The 17,745-nt window shown below is 40.2% G+C and overlaps 1 protein-coding gene across 1 annotated transcript in view; it reads right to left on the bottom strand.

Annotated features, from left to right (window-relative positions):
• hdac7a (histone deacetylase 7a) overlaps window positions 1-16,833 on the bottom strand; it is a 119,175-nt gene extending 102,342 nt beyond the window's left edge. Inside the window, 1 exon segment of the mRNA XM_056450028.1 lies at window positions 16,529-16,833. Coding sequence (XP_056306003.1) covers window positions 16,529-16,547 — 19 coding nt within the window. The 5' untranslated portion in view covers window positions 16,548-16,833.
• Window positions 16,834-17,745: the final 912 nt, after the last annotated feature.

Genomic DNA, 17,745 nt, shown 5'->3' with positions numbered 1-17,745 from the left:
CACACACACACACACACACACACACGAGTCCACAAACTGGTGCAAATGCATTTGCTGTTTAAACAACAAGGAACAAAACGGGAAAATGACTGCTGCGCTGGTCTGAAAATAGCAACAAATCACGCCAAACACATCTTGCACCTTATTGCGCCGGGTTTATGATGGAGCACAGAGACTTAACTGAAGTTAAAAAACCTGCAAAGGTTTAAAATAAAGATGATCATTTTCTGAGTATAACATGAACTAATAAACCTCTAACTGAATCTATTAATCGATGCTGTAAGGAGAATAGTGTTTATTATGCCAGTCAGTGCATTTTCTGATGTTAATAATGGGATATTATTGAGTGTGTTGTGTTACCTCAAACTCCACATGAGTGCTCTTTCACACTAAAAGGCTAGTCATGAGAAAATAAGATCACATCTATAATGCAAATCCAGGGTGTGGAAGGGTGTGAAATTAAACCGCTCCTGGATATCTACAGACACCGTGACAGCTGGGAAGACGGAGCCAAACGCAATCATTATAAAGGGAAAGTTCAGCAAATATGAAAGCGTTAGATCACAGTTTATATTGTTCTTCAGGGCAGCGTGAACATTCTCACCTTAATATACTATACACCAGTGATGATGTTTATTTGATGCATTGGCTGTTTATCTAAACTTGACCAATCAGATAGGGCCTTAGAATCTGCAGCACCGGCTCTTCATTAGCTGCAATTCTGCTATTGGCAAGAGCTGAAAATAAACACTAGTGGGCGGAGTCTAAACCAGAGAGGAAAACAGCCAATCAGAGTCAGAATATCTGCATATCAGGTTTACACTCATTCAGAGTGTTTTAAAGACTCAATGTCTGACAGTTTTATAGTCTCAGTTAGAATTAATTAGATATAACGGACATCTGTATCTGTTTATTTCAGTATTATTAAATAAATAAATGATTTAGCTCATAAAAATATCATTTTTGTAGGGAAATGGTAAGAAGTCATCTCAATACTCCTACTTTTCCCAGCCAGAGTGTAAAAGGCAGACGGCAGCAGTAAAGCAGGTCACGTGGAGACTGGTGCTGTGCTCATGTGAGTCATTATGAATGAAAAGATTCCCCGAGCGAGCGACTATGTTAAACCTTTACCACTTCTCCCATGCGCCGGGGTTTCGCAGGGCTCACAACCAAAGACAAGAAACATCTTCAGGTTTCAGTGCAACTGAAGAAAAACCAATAAAGCAGAAATAAGCACAAAAATCAGTCCGGAATCCTCTAAAAGCCCTGAATCCCGGCCAAGATTCCTGGGATTCTGCACCTCCCACGAGGCTTTTGTCCATTTTTAGACATGACACTGGATTATGAGGCGAGACACGACAGGAAAACACTGATTAAATATACTGATAATAATGCATGTGTTCATTCTAAGACTTTGGAGGTTTTCCCCTTCAGTTTAATGAAAAGGTAATATCCAAATGTGCATTTTTATGAAGTGTGTCTTTGGTTTGTATCCAGTATAACATCAGCTAATAAACACATAGCTAAATCTATTAATAAATGAAGTGCTTATTCTTATATATGTCAGTCAGTGCATTAGCTGATGGGACATTAGTGTGTGTATGTTTGCTGAAATCACACATTCCCATGAACAAAATTCATTAGTTTATATTATGATAAACAGAAATTGGGGGGAAATATCCAGGAGGGCAAATAATTCTGACTTCAGTTCTATATGTATATTTATAATCATTTCCCCCTATGCAATAACTGCTGCCGTCATTGGTTAATGTTGGCTCATGCAGTGTGTGTTCAATGCAACAATGGAAAGCATTGCTGGGTTAATCATCATTAAAGTGTTAAAAGATTGTCAGAGGTCACACAGTGTCTGCTATTACTGTAATGAATGTCAAACAAACTCTTATCATCGCATTATGAGTCTCTAATGAGTCTCCAGCAGTAAACACAACATTATCAGTGGCTCTCGGCACACTGGAGATCTCTCTCTCTCTCACTCACTCTTAACCACAGATATAACCAAAACTGATCCCTGGAAATCTTTGATTTGACCCATCATCCATGGTTAGGGTGAATGCCTTTAACAGATCATCTTCATGAATTTTACATAATCTTTTTTCTTTGTTTCATGAACCCTCGTCACATGTGTGTGTTTCTCCGCACAGAAGTGGTCATAGTTGGTAAACTCAGAGCACAGTGAATGTGAGAGCCCAACAAATCACTTTATTACAATCCTATATGCTGAAATAATGAGAGAGAAACTCCAGGATGGTGTTATCAAGACTTTCAGAAAGAGGAAAACACTAGTGTGAGACTGATAACGGCAGCCTGAAGAGAGAATCATGTCAGATTTACTGTCCTGCACACACACACACTGCATTACACACACCTCACACAGGGGCTCATTTACTGATGCACAGATGATATAATACACACAGAATTACATATAAATGATCACACATTCAAAAAAATGTAAATATTAAAAACTAAAAATATTAGATCATTAAAATCGAGCCCTTGGTGTTTGTTTTTAATGCCGTCAATGGCCTCGCTCCTTCTTATTGCACAAATGTTGCACATTCACAAACCCAGCAGAGCTTTGCGATCTGTTGGCCAAGAGTTATAGTGTTGGCCAAGTCCCACAGTCAAGATACAAGCAGTGGGGTGATCGCTCTTTTGTAGTGGCATGTCCTAAACTGAATTACCCTTCCTACTGAGCTTCGTACAATCACTGACCTGCCGCTGTTTACAGCCAAGCCTTAAACCCACTTGTTTAAATGGGCTTTATATGCATAGCACTGACACCCCTCTCTGTTTTAATGATTACTGTATAGTATTGATATCTCTTGTGTTGTTCTGCATTGTCTGCTTTAGTTGTGCTGTATAATTTGTTTTTACTTGTGTGAAGCACATTGGTCAACTAAAGTAGTAAAGTTCTACAGATGAAGGTTGATTGATTGATTGATTGATTGATTGATTGATTGATTGAATGGTGGAAGCTGAATAATCTTGCTTTTTTCTTTTGACACTTCCCCTATTTGCAGATTATTTAGCTTGTTTTAATGAAAAACTCACTTCATTTTCACTCATTAATTCTGAAAACAACAACATATTTTGTTATTTGTCAAGAAAATGCTTCTTGATTGAAGAGTTTGTAGATATTTGGAGCAGAAACTCAAAGTAAAAGTCCTTTTTTTGCAGTGTGCGCACAATGCACATGTAGAGAAAACACCGGCAGGAGGATGAGGTGTGAAAGCGATGTGTGTATGAAGTGTTTCCAGTGTTTTTGGGTCTATGTGGGTACGTGTGGGCAGTGAAAGCGTACGCTCAGAGTTCAGTTACTATTGTTCCTGCTGCTGGAAACTGTCTCATATGTGAAGTTCAGCTTCATCTGAGACCCTCAGCATCTCTAAACATCACACTTCAGTCGATTACAGCACGGAAAAAAGAAGCGTATTGGGGACAAACAAGGGGCTTTTCAAGAAAAACACACTCAAACCGTCTAAAACAACTGAAAAAAATGAGTTTTCATCTTGTTTGTAGTCTGAATTCTTAAATCAAGCAGCATTTTCTGGACCAGCAGAACATATAGTGTTGTTTTCAGAAATAGAGAGTGAAAATGAAGAGAGTTTTCATTAAAACAAGCAGAATAATCTGGTGGAATAATGGTGAAAGCAGGATAATCTAGTTTCTCATTTGACATAAGATCAGTATGGTATATAGAACTGTTAAATGCACTATGTAGTATGGATGTATGTGATTTTGGATGCAGCCCATATTTCAGTGTGATACTACTTACACTACTTATACTACAAATGGTGTGTATAAGTAAGTGATTAACAGGATATCCATTTACAGATGTTTACAAGCTAACAGTAAACTGTATTGCGGCATTTTGATTACCAAAAAGGGTAAAACTACAATAAGGTTGAGTTAGTTAATGTGTTTACTAACATGAACAAACAATGATCAATACATTCATCACAGTATTTGTTCATTTTAGTTTATGTTAGTTAAAACACAGTTGTTCATTGTTAGCTGATGTTAACTCACGGTGCACGGTGCTGATGATAACATTTTAGCATGCATTTGGATGTTAATAATGCATTAGTAAACGCTGAACTATGATTAATAAATGCTATGAGTATTGTTTATTATTAGTTCATGTTCGTAAATTCATTAACTAATAAAACCTGATTGTAAAGAGTGACAGAAAATATTCTGAAATAAAATTAATGAACTGAAGACTGTGAAGCAAGGCATAGTACATTAAAGCAAAGCCCTAGAAATGATGATCAAAATACTTGAGATTAAAGAGAAAATTCATCCAAAACTGAAAACTCTGTCATCGTTTACTCTCCGCTCACTTGTTCCAAACCTTTAGGAGTTTCTGTCTTCTGTTGAACACTAAAGTAGATACTTTGAAGAATGCTGGAAACCTGTAACCATTGACTTGCATATAGTATTTGTTTTTCCTACTATAGAAGTGAACGGTTACAGATATAAGCATTCTTCAAAATATCTTCTTTAGTGTTCAACAGAAGAAAGTAACTCATAAACCACTCAAGAGAGAGTAAATAGTGAGTAAATTTGATTTTTTGGGTGAACTAACCCTTTCACATGTAATGAACTCAAGACATTTAATGCTTCCAGAAGGGTGGGTTGCAGGAAATACGTATGATGTTTTTCTTTGAGAGACGCAAGTTCTTGAATTATCTCTACAATCATCTCTAGACAGATTTACAGAATGAGGAACTCCACAGCGAGACTAAATTCAGGGAAACATGGCATTAGCTAGTGTGTACTGAGAAAATACTTTGCCTTTTGTCTTGTTTCTGGTCCAAATATCTAAGACACACATATATATATATATATATATCAAAATCTAGACAAGCAATAAATATAGTGTTGTTTTCAGCAATAATGAGTCAAAATGAAGAGAGTTTCCCCTTAAATCAAGCAGAATAGCAGAATATGAAGAAATCTTTTGTCAACAGGAAACAAGATCATTTCTCTTCCTCCATCATCAGATTATTCTGCTTGTTTTAATGAGAAACTCTCTTCATTTTGACTCAGTATTTCTGAAAACAACACTATATTTATTACTCGTCTAGACAATGCTTCTGGATTTAAGAGTTGATTTATTTGGACTAGAAACAGGAGATTAGCAGTGTAGTCCATCAATCAAAATGAGTCTATAAATCATTAGTATATAAAAACACACTGAGAGAAGACACACAGGTTTAATTTACTTTTGGCCTTAATCACATGGTGAAATAAAAAGTAAGTATGAAGGGGAAAGTGCCACCATAAGTGCATTCATATGACTGTTTTTACGAGGCTGAAAATTTCCTGAGTGGAAACTGTAGTGAGATTTGTCAGTCTGCAGAGAGATATATACTTATATAGATATTGATGGAGCTCAAAAGCGTTGGTGGGAAATTCCCAGCGAGCTTTGAGCTGGACAACATTTGAGATCAATCGACGGCCCTTCTCAACTACAACAAAAACAAAACAATCTTGAAAAGGTGGGTGGAAGAAATGGAAAGAAAAGCTAAAAATAAATGCGAGATCTCTCAGTCTCTCTCTCTCTCATCTTCATAAAGCTATAACGCTCATCCGTTCCTCTCAGTGGTTATACTGAAGTCAACCTGGCCAATATTTCACTTCTGAAATCTGTCACACAGGAAAAACACCTTGTTTCTGCTGTACTGAAAGACAGAGCTTGATTTTATTAGTCAAACTGCAGATCAGCGAAAGGTCACGCTTCTTACATCAATACGGCCTGAAACTTTTAGCAGTGACTCACTTGTGCTTCAATTTAAAGGAGACCTATTCTGCCCTCTTTATATGAGATGCAAAATAAGTCTGTGATGTTTCTAGAGTGAAGTTTGAGCTGAGAATAACACACAGATAATGTTCTCCAGCTCTCTGAAACTGACCCTTTCAGCCTTTGATCCTAACTGTGGTGTTTTGGTGACTGTCGCTTTAAATGCAAATGAGATTGTGCTCTTTTCAGAAGAGGGCGGAGCTACAGACGACTGTGTGTCAGCATAGTGACAGATTCAAAACTCTAATGGCTAATGGACAGACGGCTGCTTCTCACTCAGGGCTGCTGTTTATGCTAATGAGATGGAGAGATGGGCACTAGTGGGCGGGGCTTTCCCCCTCTGATGACACGTACAAAGAGAGAATGTCAATCAAAGTGTTTCTGCATCAAGTCTGATTAGAACAAACACAATTAATTACTGTTCACCATTAGAGACTGCTGGAGATACTCACACACTGCTAACACACACACACACACACACACACACACACACACACTGGGGTTAAACCCCACATAAGTGATTTCTGCATAATAGACATCATCTTAATAACATAATCTTAATTAAGGGGTACAATAGGTCTCCTTTACGTTAACTGGATGTTTGTTTGTCCAGATTAAAACACTCTCATGATGTCTTTGTGCATGCGGATGCAGAGAAACGGAGATGTGCAGGGAAATGCAGTAAGAGCGGTGTGGAAAATAGAGAAAGACCTCAATGGTGTTTTACACGTCACTTTCAGTATTTCAGTATATTCTGTGGTGTGAGACAGCGAGGATGAAGACCCTCAAAGTGAACGCATGAGAGTTCCTGTCAGGAGCTGAGTCACATCCACACTACACAAACTGCTTTCTTAGAGTTTTAGTCTCGTTTCTGGGCCAAATATCTACAAACTCTGAAATCAAGAAGCATTTTCTAGACAAGCAGAAAAATATAGTGTTGTTTACAGAAATAATGAAGAGAGTTTTTCATTAAAACAAGCAGAATAATCTGACAATCTTGTTTTCATATTGACTTAATTTTCTTCCCCATTGGAAGATTATTCAGCTTGTTTTTACACACAAAATAAATCACACTTCATTCTGCTGAAAAAAGACAATTGAAAACAGTTCAAACCTGTAACCACTGACTTCCATAGTAGGAAAAACAAACACTGTGTAAGTCAATGGTTACAGGTTTCCAGCATTCTTCAAAAAATCTTCCTTTGTGTCCAACTGGAGAAAGAAACTCATAAAGGTTTGGAACCACTTGAGGAGTACACAGTAAATAAATGATAGATTTGGGTGAATTTCTTGGCTGAATCCACCAAAGTAAATGCACAAGAACACATCAGTAACCACCTAACACAATTAGAAACCCTCTAATAACCATCTACCTAGAGCCCCAACAACTGAGTAGCAACACCCTATAAAGCTTCAACAACACCCGTACAACCCCTCGCCAATGCCCTAGAAATCATTTAGCAACAACACTACAGGCAGCAACATGAACACCCTATCAACCATATAACAATAACATAGAAACCAATTAACAACACTCTAACAACCTTTTACCTAGATCCCCAACAACTGCTTAGTAACAGCCTATAAAATATCAACCACACTTTAACTATGCCCTAGAAACCACTTAGCAAGACTGTGGGCAGCAACATGACCAACACTGAACAATCTTCTATCCAGACCCCCAACAACCAGTTAGCAACACCAGGAAAAGCATCAACAACACACACACTTGGAAACAATGCACTGAGGCCCCGTTTACACTGATGTGTTTTAGTTTTAAATGACGTTTTAGGATAAACGTGATCTGCATCCACACTGACGTTTCAGCTAGCGTTTCTGAACAGCTCTCCATCCACACTACACCGCTGAACACACACATCACGTGACCACACACACACGTCTGAGGAACTGAACTGAAGGGGAGGATGCAGGACTGAACTGTGTGCCCTGCCTCCGTTTTCAGATGTCTCCGTTTTCCCTCATCCACACAGAGATGGAGCAGCCGTGTTTTAGAATCAAAACAACCTCTTCAGCGTTTCCAAAAAGCTCCGTTTTCTGCGCTCGAAAACGCCGGTGTAGTGTGGATGGATGGCGTAACCGTCGCAAAACTTTAAAAGCGTTTTAAAATGAAAACATATTAGTGTAAACGGGGCCTAAAAACACTCTAACAACCACAAAACAATACCCTAGAAACAACCATCTACAGCCATCTACATAGAGAACCTAACAACCACATAGAACATCATTGCAACAGTCTAACTAGACCCCCTAGTAACTATCCAGAACTCAGATTAACCAGTCAGCAGTACACTAGATGAATCGTTTAAAAACACTAGCAGCCATTAATAACATTATAGACTCCATCCACAACACCTAACACTTACCACAACACACTAGCAACCATTAACCATGCAGAATCAACATCAAACACACAACAACACTCCAGAACTACTGAGAAATATGGCTTATACTGCAGTTTAGTTTGAAACCCACAGGCTCTGAAGATAGCAACAATAATGCATCAGTATATGTCACTGTATGTTCCTCTGCACACATGAATCAGAGTAGCAGGAACTTCCATGATGGAAACGGGTGATCAATAACTGCCCGTTCCTGTGCTTTTTTAATTCTCTTTCCAGGAAATGTTTGGATTGCCGTCAGCAGGTTTTCCCCGGCTATACTGCACGTTTGTTTAATGACGGATAAGGAAGAGCATATCCTCTGATTGAGAGAGCGAGTGCAGTGAGATGCTGTTTACTGCGCACGTTTACTGGACCTTATGACCACTTTAATTAGAGATGAACTGAACTGCGTTTGAGAACAAGCTAAAACACAGAGGAAATGCTGAATATCACTCTGAGAACACATGTAAACTGACAGTACAGCGCTTTAGAGTTGATTTAGCTGTTTATGTCAGAAGAATGCATTAGAATAATAAGATATATATAGTCATATTGATGGGCAGCGCGGTGGCTCAGTGGGTAGCGCTGTTGCCATGCCTCCTTTTAAAAAACGTATGTTTTCATATGACGGGATAAGCCAATAAACTGACAAAACACAAAATAGTCACGCTTCCTCGTGAGATCAGGCTGGAGGATCAACTCATAAGTACAATAAAGAGATGTGTACCTGCAAAAGACACTGTTCAGTCTGAAATGTGATTCCTAATCACTCTATAGCGCATGTGTTTGGACTGTGGGGGAAACCAGACCACCCGGAGGAAACCCACACCAACACGGGGAGAACATGCAAACTCCACACAGAAACGCCAGCTGACACCACAGTGCTAACCATTGAGACACAGTGTCACCCATAGAGAAACTATATGGCTGGGATCACTTTCAAAGTGTTTTTTTTCTCCGCTAATAAATGACAACTCTGACAGCCATTCAGAATCACTGATCTATAAAGGGTTAGCTCAGTTGAAAGCTACACATGATAGTGCTTGATGTTAAGCTTTTCAAACACTATATAAAGACAGTGACTAATGACTATGACCAATAGCCATTCCTCAGTGAAAGCCACTTAAAACACATTTCATTCAATCTCTTTTGAGCAGATCATCTTGGCTGTGTCTAAATGCATTGATTTGCTGCCATGTGATAATCTGAGGGGATATATTAGGACTGTATATTCATATTGAGACATTTCACATAAGACTTTAGTATCTTGACGCATATCAAGAAGAGATGAAAGATGTGATAAATGTACACGCAATACAAACACAGCATCGCTAAAGGATCACCAGGAAAACAATCATTATATATCAGATGAAGCGCTTTCTGTGCACCTCTAGTAACAACCTATCCTGAAAGATAATGATGGGACAAATACCTGAAGCCCAACAGGAAGCTCATAAAAACAGACCACCACAAGTGTTTCATGTAAGCTGAGTGTTTCATGTTGCGGTCTGCAAGCATAGCTCAGACAAGAGGCCTTGCCATCCTCTTATTTATGGACATTTCCTATTTATTCAGTTCACTGGAGTCACCAGAGGAGGGCATCAAACACATGACCACATCTGAAAGGAGCCTTCGCTGCGACTCCATAAACAAAGCACTCATGTGGATAATCCTGAAATTGTTGAGGACAAAAATAGTTTTCTCATATCCTGCTCAGTATGGAGCTACACTATCGTGGCATGCACAGAAGAATATTTTTCCATGTCTCAAGCAATATGCCTTGTGTAAGTGATTACAGCTGAGAGCTCTGAAAGGTTAGAGCCTTTCTGTGCCACCTACTGATGCCTTTCCATTTCATTTATCAAGCTAAACACAAGGAGTCATTTCAGGGAAATAGTATCACTCCACACCGGGACACTTTGGGTGTTGGTTAAGCACTTATAAACCATGCAGACAGGCTCTTTTGGACTGTTAACACTCACTCATTGACTCTGCTCAGGTAGCAAAGAATTCTGGCACAGATATGGCATAAAGCTAGCACAAGAGGCATTCATCCAGCACTGCCTTACAGCATGTGGGCCAAACATGGCCCGGGTTTGGCAGAGGTGGCACCGTCTTTAAGGCGGCACATAAGACTTGGTCCAGATGTCAAATGTAGTATTTGGCCCAGATGTTAAATGTGGGCCACGTAAGTTTGGCCTGTCTTGACCCACTTTTAAAATACATTAAAATTATGTTTGAGTAAAGAAAATAACAGGTCGCTTCGGGAAAAAGCACGCCCATAGTGCACATACAGCGCATACAGCGCAATGCTTCATGGGTTTATCAATTTCATTGCAATTGTGACATACCAACAAATATGGCCCAGTTCAGGCCCAGTTATGAGTTAACTTGGCTGAGACTTGACCCAGATATAGTCCATGTGTGGCCCTTGTCTGGAAGCCAGACTTGCACCGTAACTCACTGCAGCATGTGGGCCAAGAAAAAACATGATTGTGTGGGCCAGAGCTGGGCCAGAGCATTTTTGCTGTGTGGGTGTTAATGTTTAATTTGCCTTAATCTGAATAAGACAGTAATGTGGTTCAGGTGTTTACATGAGTTGCTTCGTGATTTCGTCAGTGTGTGTTTCTATGTGGAGTTTGCATGTTCTCCCCGTGTTGGTGTGGGTTTCCTCCGGGTGCTCCGGTTTCCCCCACAGTCCAAACACACGCTCTATAGGGGAACTGAAATTGGCCGTAGTGTATGAGTGTGTGTGAATGAGAGTGTATGGGTGTTTCCCAGTATCGGGTTGCAGCTGGAAGGGCATCCACTGTGTTAAACATATGCTGGGATAGCTGGCGGTTCATTCCACTGTGGCGTCCTCTGAAATAGAGACTAAGCTGAAAGAAGATGAATGAATGAATGTGAGCAAACTGACAACGGTGGATGAAAACTGCCAAGCTACAGGCCACCTCTCCAGTCAGATACTATTCATGATACACTATACTATACTATACGATTCATTCATGCCCCAGTGAGAAACTCACAAGTCAAGACACATCGAAATGTCCATTTCTTCTAGAATTCTCAGTATAGTCAAGCTTGAAGCCATTCTCATTTGTTTGTAGTCAAACACCTGACAACTGGCTTGTGTGCGTGCTGTCGCAAACTCCAGAGAAAAGTCCATCACAGGCTCATTCTGAAAGCGTAGCCCTGTATACATTTCTGGAGATGGTGAATTATGTAGCCAGAGGTACGTATGGCCGCATGTAATCTTTAATACGAATGCTACGGTGCGGTATGACGCTGTTCCGTTTCGCGCTACCAGCTGAACGCTTGCCTCCGTATGAACGGCTTTTCCACTGTTACCAGTTGTCCAGTGGCTCGCCGCGTATGTAGGCGGACTTGAGACATAGAGAGGAGTTGACCACGACAACAGGGTTAGAGTAGATAACAGGGTGAGAATGTGGTCAAACCTGAAAATGCAGTAAAAACCAGGTGAGGGCTTTTCTTTTTCTGGATTGCTCTTCAAAACACTATCGGTTGGGTTTAGGGAAGCAGGTAGGGGTTATCAGTCAGTCAGATTTCCATGAGAACAGCAGGCATGAATAGCACTGGCGAGAGATATTTGAGATCTGAAAAAGCGTACACAGCAGCCTCTGGTGGATTCACGAAAACAAAACTGCAAAAAAAAAAAAAACGTATAACCTGAGACGCATTCGGCTCTCCAGAAATGAATAAAGGGGTACGTTTTCAGCATGAGCCTGGGGTAGAAAAGTCCTACATGCTGTAACAGTTTGATTGAGATGTTTACATGTCTGTCCAGCACTCCAGTAATGCCACTAAAACAGGAACACTCCACATGTCTGAATTCTACTTCTGTTCAGATCCATTATGAGTGTAGTCTGATTAAGGTCATTGTAAATCTCTGTGTACACGCTAGACTCTTCATCCGAGTATTGTCTTAAAATCAGAGTATCGGTGTCCATGTTAAGCTACTCACTGTGAGTGCATGTGGCATGTCTGGGAATGGAGTGTTTTAAAGATCAATCTTTGTCTGGAAGGATGTGCAGTCAGGTGACCTCTTGACCCCTCTTGACCCCAGGGCTGGATCTCAGGGAGAACATTTGTATGGAGATCAAGTTTCCTGTGACCCATTTCCAGGGTTGACCATATTAATTAGTGCAAGCTTCACTACGACTCTCGTTCTTAGGGGGGTTGAAGCAATCAGACCTTTTTTTGGCCTGGAGAAAATGGGCTTAGGAAAGTCATAATGGGGGGTTAGCTACCCAGATCACCTACTTATCAACTCCCTAGAAACCACTTAAATAATCATCAAGAACTTCAAGCTACCACTTAACAGCACCAGCAAGAATCTTCACCAGCTATCCAAAATACTTTCACTTTCCTTTGGGTTAGTCCCTGAATTATTAGGGGTCACCACTGTGCAATGAACCACCCATCACTCTGGCATATGTTCCATGCAGCGGATGCCCTTCCAGCACTGAGAGTACACCAAGTCGACTAAGTAACCCATACACGATCTCATTTAATAGAGAATAGTTCTTTAACTCTAGGGCACTTGTAAAATCAGTCTACTTCCAAACAAAGTGGAGTGTTGCTTTAAAACGACTAAAACACTGTATTAATATGGCATGCTGGTACTAGTAATCAGTGCAGTTCTGCAGAGCAACACTACGTGCCAGTTTACAGCATGTGGCGGCCCAGATGGACTGGCAGTTGAGTGTTGCTGCCAACAGCTGGATGATCTGGTGCCCTCAATAGTACAGTGATATTCCCAGTGGACCAGAGGATGGACACAGGACAAGCCAGTGGCCGAGCAGAGAGTATCTCTTCCTGCGCAGGACAGGAAAAGCTACCGCAACTCATCTTATCACTAATAGCACAGGCGGTCCTGAGAGACAGGGAGACAGCGCAGAGCGGATAAAGAGAGGAAGATGCCTTTAAATCCCTTTGTAAACCAATACCCTTTGAAAACAGGGAATCTCAGAGCACTCGACACTCTAAAACTGATGGGAAAAGAGCAAATCTTCATATTAGCTGAAATGCTTCAGGGTGTGCACTGAAACTAAATGATTCATTTGGATTTACTACATTGCTTTAAGGTAAGTGGTTGCAAACTATTTACATGGGCTGATTTTAGACAAACACATTACATTTAGTAATGCTCAACTTTAAATGCAGCCCATATAAATCATTTGTAACCACTTACCTTAAAACAATGTAGTAAATGCAGTGAATCATTTCTTTTTTCAGTGCAACTCTGTTAATTCCAGTAGTCGGTCTGTGGTGACGGCTCCGGCTTATGACTTATTATTCATTGACAACTTCAGCAGAAATGGGCAGCATGCACGGCCAGAGCTTCTCTCTTTAAAGTTTAAAACTAAAGACCTCAACATATTACATGTGTACTTCCCAATTTCGCTGTTAAAATGGGCATAGAATGTAGACAAAAGAGTGCAGGCCTAAAATTTGGGGAAACAGACGTCTGCATCAGTCTGTGGGAATAATGCATCACAAGCCCGGCCACAAGCCCACTTCCTCATGGATGTGAGAAGAGGGCATTTCATTTCCTCTCAGATGACCACCAGCAGCTCTGCCATGTCCACAGAATGATCCAAAGGTTGAGAAAACTTTCGATGAAATCATCTTTCAGTTTCAGCGAAGACACTTCTTTATACGTCGATGACCAAGGCAAAGTTATTTTGAACAACTGTGAATGCATGGTGACTCAGTTCAGTTCAGGGCTGCGATTCCCAATCAATGGCATAACTCGCGGCTGAACTATCATAGTACGGTGCATTGTTTATGAAAGGAACGATGTAGTGATGAGTGTTTTCCAAAACCTGTAGTTTCTCTAACCCTAATCCATCGTTTGAACCACGTTAGTTATAATGTAAAATGGGGCAGAGTAACAAGTTCTTTAAAGAAGCACCTCATTATTGTGTTGTGCAAATTATATTGTTTTACACGCACATGCACTTAAAAAATCCAATGTTTTAGTAAAAACATGCGCTTGTGTTCCATATTGAATTAAATATATACATATAGGGCCTGTGTTTCCTTTACAAATATTATGAAATATCTATGTTCTTCTCTAAAACATAAAACCACTTACAAAAAGCTTACACGTACCCTAATCTCATATATAAATCATATAAATCTCTAATAGTTGTGTTTTACAGTAGGCTATTTATTAAGAAATGAAGAAAACTCCTACTTAATTATTATTATTATTATTATTATTATTATTATTATTATTATCACTGTTATTTTATTAAGTAGGATATTGTTTATTAATTTAAAACAAAATTAAGTCTACTTTTACTGTGACACGGTACTGCAGAAATGTTCTAGCCAACAGGCCCATGTCATATTCAGTAGGCTACAGACACATTTCTTAATAAATAACCTGCTGTGAATTAAAAGCATTAATGTATGCTGTGTTTTTTATTTTCACAAGCTTTGGAGACGTAATGTAAATTCTGCTTTTAAATAATAGGTCGCCTATAGCTTTCGTCATGAGCCACGGCTGTGTTCAAAATGGCATAAATGGTTTTAAAGTGCACTGCGAAGGGAACACAATTGTCAATATGAAGATCGCTGAAACTGAACTGTAAAATACTTTGCAAAAAAGTAAAATAAAGTAAAAAGCAAATTACACCCAAGAGGGATGACTTTATTGTTTCTTTAAATCATTCCAAGTTTAATTGTTAGAACACTGAAAAAGAATAGGGCATAGGGGGGATATCTGGGAATAGAACACAGCCAGGAACTCTGCTTCTAACTACAGCTCCAGAGGTGTAGTTGTAAGCGTACAAGTTTGCCAAGCAGTTTGTGGATGTTCATTGGAGCGACGGATTTGGGAAAGGCCAAATCAACAAACTATGTTTGTAATTATGGAACTAGCGACCTTAGTTTGTTAATGATGAACCCCTGTTCTCTTGTTAAAGACCTACTATAAGCAGTTTTAAAATGTGTTTAATTTCACAGGACAGTGTAGAGAGGAGTTAGGAATGAATGGAGAGGGGAAAGGAATCAAACTCGCTTCACTGTGAGCAACTTGTTGTTATTTCTCAACACACTAAACACTAAACTATTGGTGCTGACAGCTACTGTACTGCTAAGAGCATTTTGTAAAAAATAAATAAAGGTTGCCAAAGTGTTGTTCTTTATTCAGAGAGACACCATGTAGCAAGGATTTCCAATCCCGCTGATAACATCCTGCAAAGTTGATCTCCAGCTATCCCCAAGACCTTGATTAGCTGGTTAGGGTGTGATTAACTAGGATTGGAGATCTCTACAAGTCAAAGAAGAACCCTTTACTTCCCAAAGCTAGAAAGAGACCTTCTTTAAAGAGTCTTTCACTTGCATAACCTAAAGAGCCTTTTCCACTATACAGAATATTCTGTTAGAGGGTCAGGCTCCATAACTTAACAAAACCAAAGATGCCAGAACCTTGATTTTTTTAGAGCGTACTTCTTCAGAAAGCACCTACTGGTGGAATAAAGAGCCACAAAACCAGCACACCCATCTGAAGAGCGTACAACAACACTCATTCAACGCAAAAACACTCAAAGAAACCAATTTTGATTCTGCACATGGCAGCAGATATCCAACACATTATTCCACCCACCCAAAACACACATCCCACCCCTTCTCCCAAAACCCTTAATATCGCAACCCTCATGTCATCATCATATTAAAGCCATTTAAAACCTCTGCTCAAACAATCTCTCTTACTAAGTCATGGGATTGTTATTTGTCCAACACTGACACCAATGCACACATGCCGTCTGACTCACTTCAACTCTGGGTGGGTCTGTTTCCAATTTTCGCACCCCTCCACCCATAAAAAGAGAAGTTACCTCCAAAACCAACAAAACAAGTGAAGAAAGCGGCTCACACACATACACACACACACACACACACTCACAGCTAAAAGTTCTCCTTTAAAGACACACACACATTTTGAGTCAGCTAACAAAAGCCACTCTCCCGGCGAGTCCTAAACTCTTATCAGCGCTTTCCTTCCCCTCTGTGCTGGAGCGTGGGAGCGCGGAGGACAAAACCTGCACCGAAAACAACAGGAGGAAGCCAGTAATCCCAGTCCAGACGCTCTCTGGACCGTCCCGGGGAGAAAACACAGCCTGATAAACCCTGACAAGCAAGCATAGCATGGGACTGAGATGCCACCAAAAATCTGAGACCTGAACTGCTCTTTCAGTGATGCTCTCTGTCAAATGTCAAGATCTTAAAGCATCTTAAAGTACCCAAAGGTCTTAAAGCAGACACTTACCAGCGAGTCGAGTGTTCATGCAGCGTGAAGGGCTCTACAGTATCTCTATGTCCATAATCAAAAAGCCACTTCCAGAGTCTCACGCTGTCCAAGCGTCCAAAACTAAAGACATGAAGGATTTCAGCAGAGAGATCAGCACTCGTGGAGAAATGGAGGATTGATTTCTCTGTTCATTCACAGGGGACTCCAGCTGGACTCAATGCCTCTGCAGGAACAACTTGTTTCAGGATTCCCCAAATGTCTGAAGCTGCAAGCGGAGGAAGAAAGGAAGAGGAAAGAGAGTGTGTGTGCGTGCGTGTGTGTGTGAGAGTTTGTGTGTGTGTGTTTGGTGCTGAAGGGAGGGCAGGGGGGTTTGGGGAGGGACGCGTTTTAAGAAGGACGGGGCCATCTCTGCCAGACAATAGCAGGAAAATGAACATCAGACGCGAAAAAGGCAACAGTCTGATTATTAGAAAGTGTTCACATGATGAAATGACAACATCAGTGCCGTTACTGTACTTACTGTGTGTTTGAAGACTTTAAAATGTTTTCCCTTTCATTTAAATAATGAAAATAATAAGGTTTATATAGCACTTTTCCTTCATAAAATGAACTGTCAGGAACTATTAAAAACACAACCCATGCTAAATGTGGATACGTACACAGGTCTACGTTTCTGGGGACAGCGAAATATATAACCAGAGATACGTCTGTTCACAGTTTTTGCAAATCCACCAGAGGGTGCTGTGTACACTTTTGATGAACTCAAGTTTCTCTGGCGAGTCCTCTTCCCAGGTAAATCCACCAGAGGGCATCATATACACTTCAGCTGACCAGGCCAGCTCGCTGTTGATTGACTGACTGACTGACCGATTGACCCATCATTGACCTCTGGGTAAATATTTTGCGCTCTCCAGAAATGCAGACAGGGGTACGTATCCACAATGAGCCTGTGTTGCAACAAAAACATAAAAGCTGGGTAATCAAATCTTTGAATTAAATAAGTAAATAGAAATATACAAAAATTCAATAAATTATCAGTTCATACAGTACACTCACACACTCAAATATTTATATATTAGCAATATCATAAGGGTAGCAGTGCGATGTGGCTGTATATCAGCACTGGTGGGAGTTGGCACAAGGCCAAGTCTATCAATCCTTCAGTATGAGGAACTACTTTCTTCCGCTGTTCATTCACATCTGCAGCTGACGTCAGAACAGCAGAAACCGCTGCT

Source organism: Danio aesculapii, chromosome 23 (assembly GCF_903798145.1).
Source record: "Danio aesculapii chromosome 23, fDanAes4.1, whole genome shotgun sequence".
Lineage (NCBI taxonomy): Eukaryota > Metazoa > Chordata > Actinopteri > Cypriniformes > Danionidae > Danio > Danio aesculapii.
Note: the sequence above shows the minus strand (reverse complement) of the source record. Positions and strands in the feature narration are given on the sequence as shown.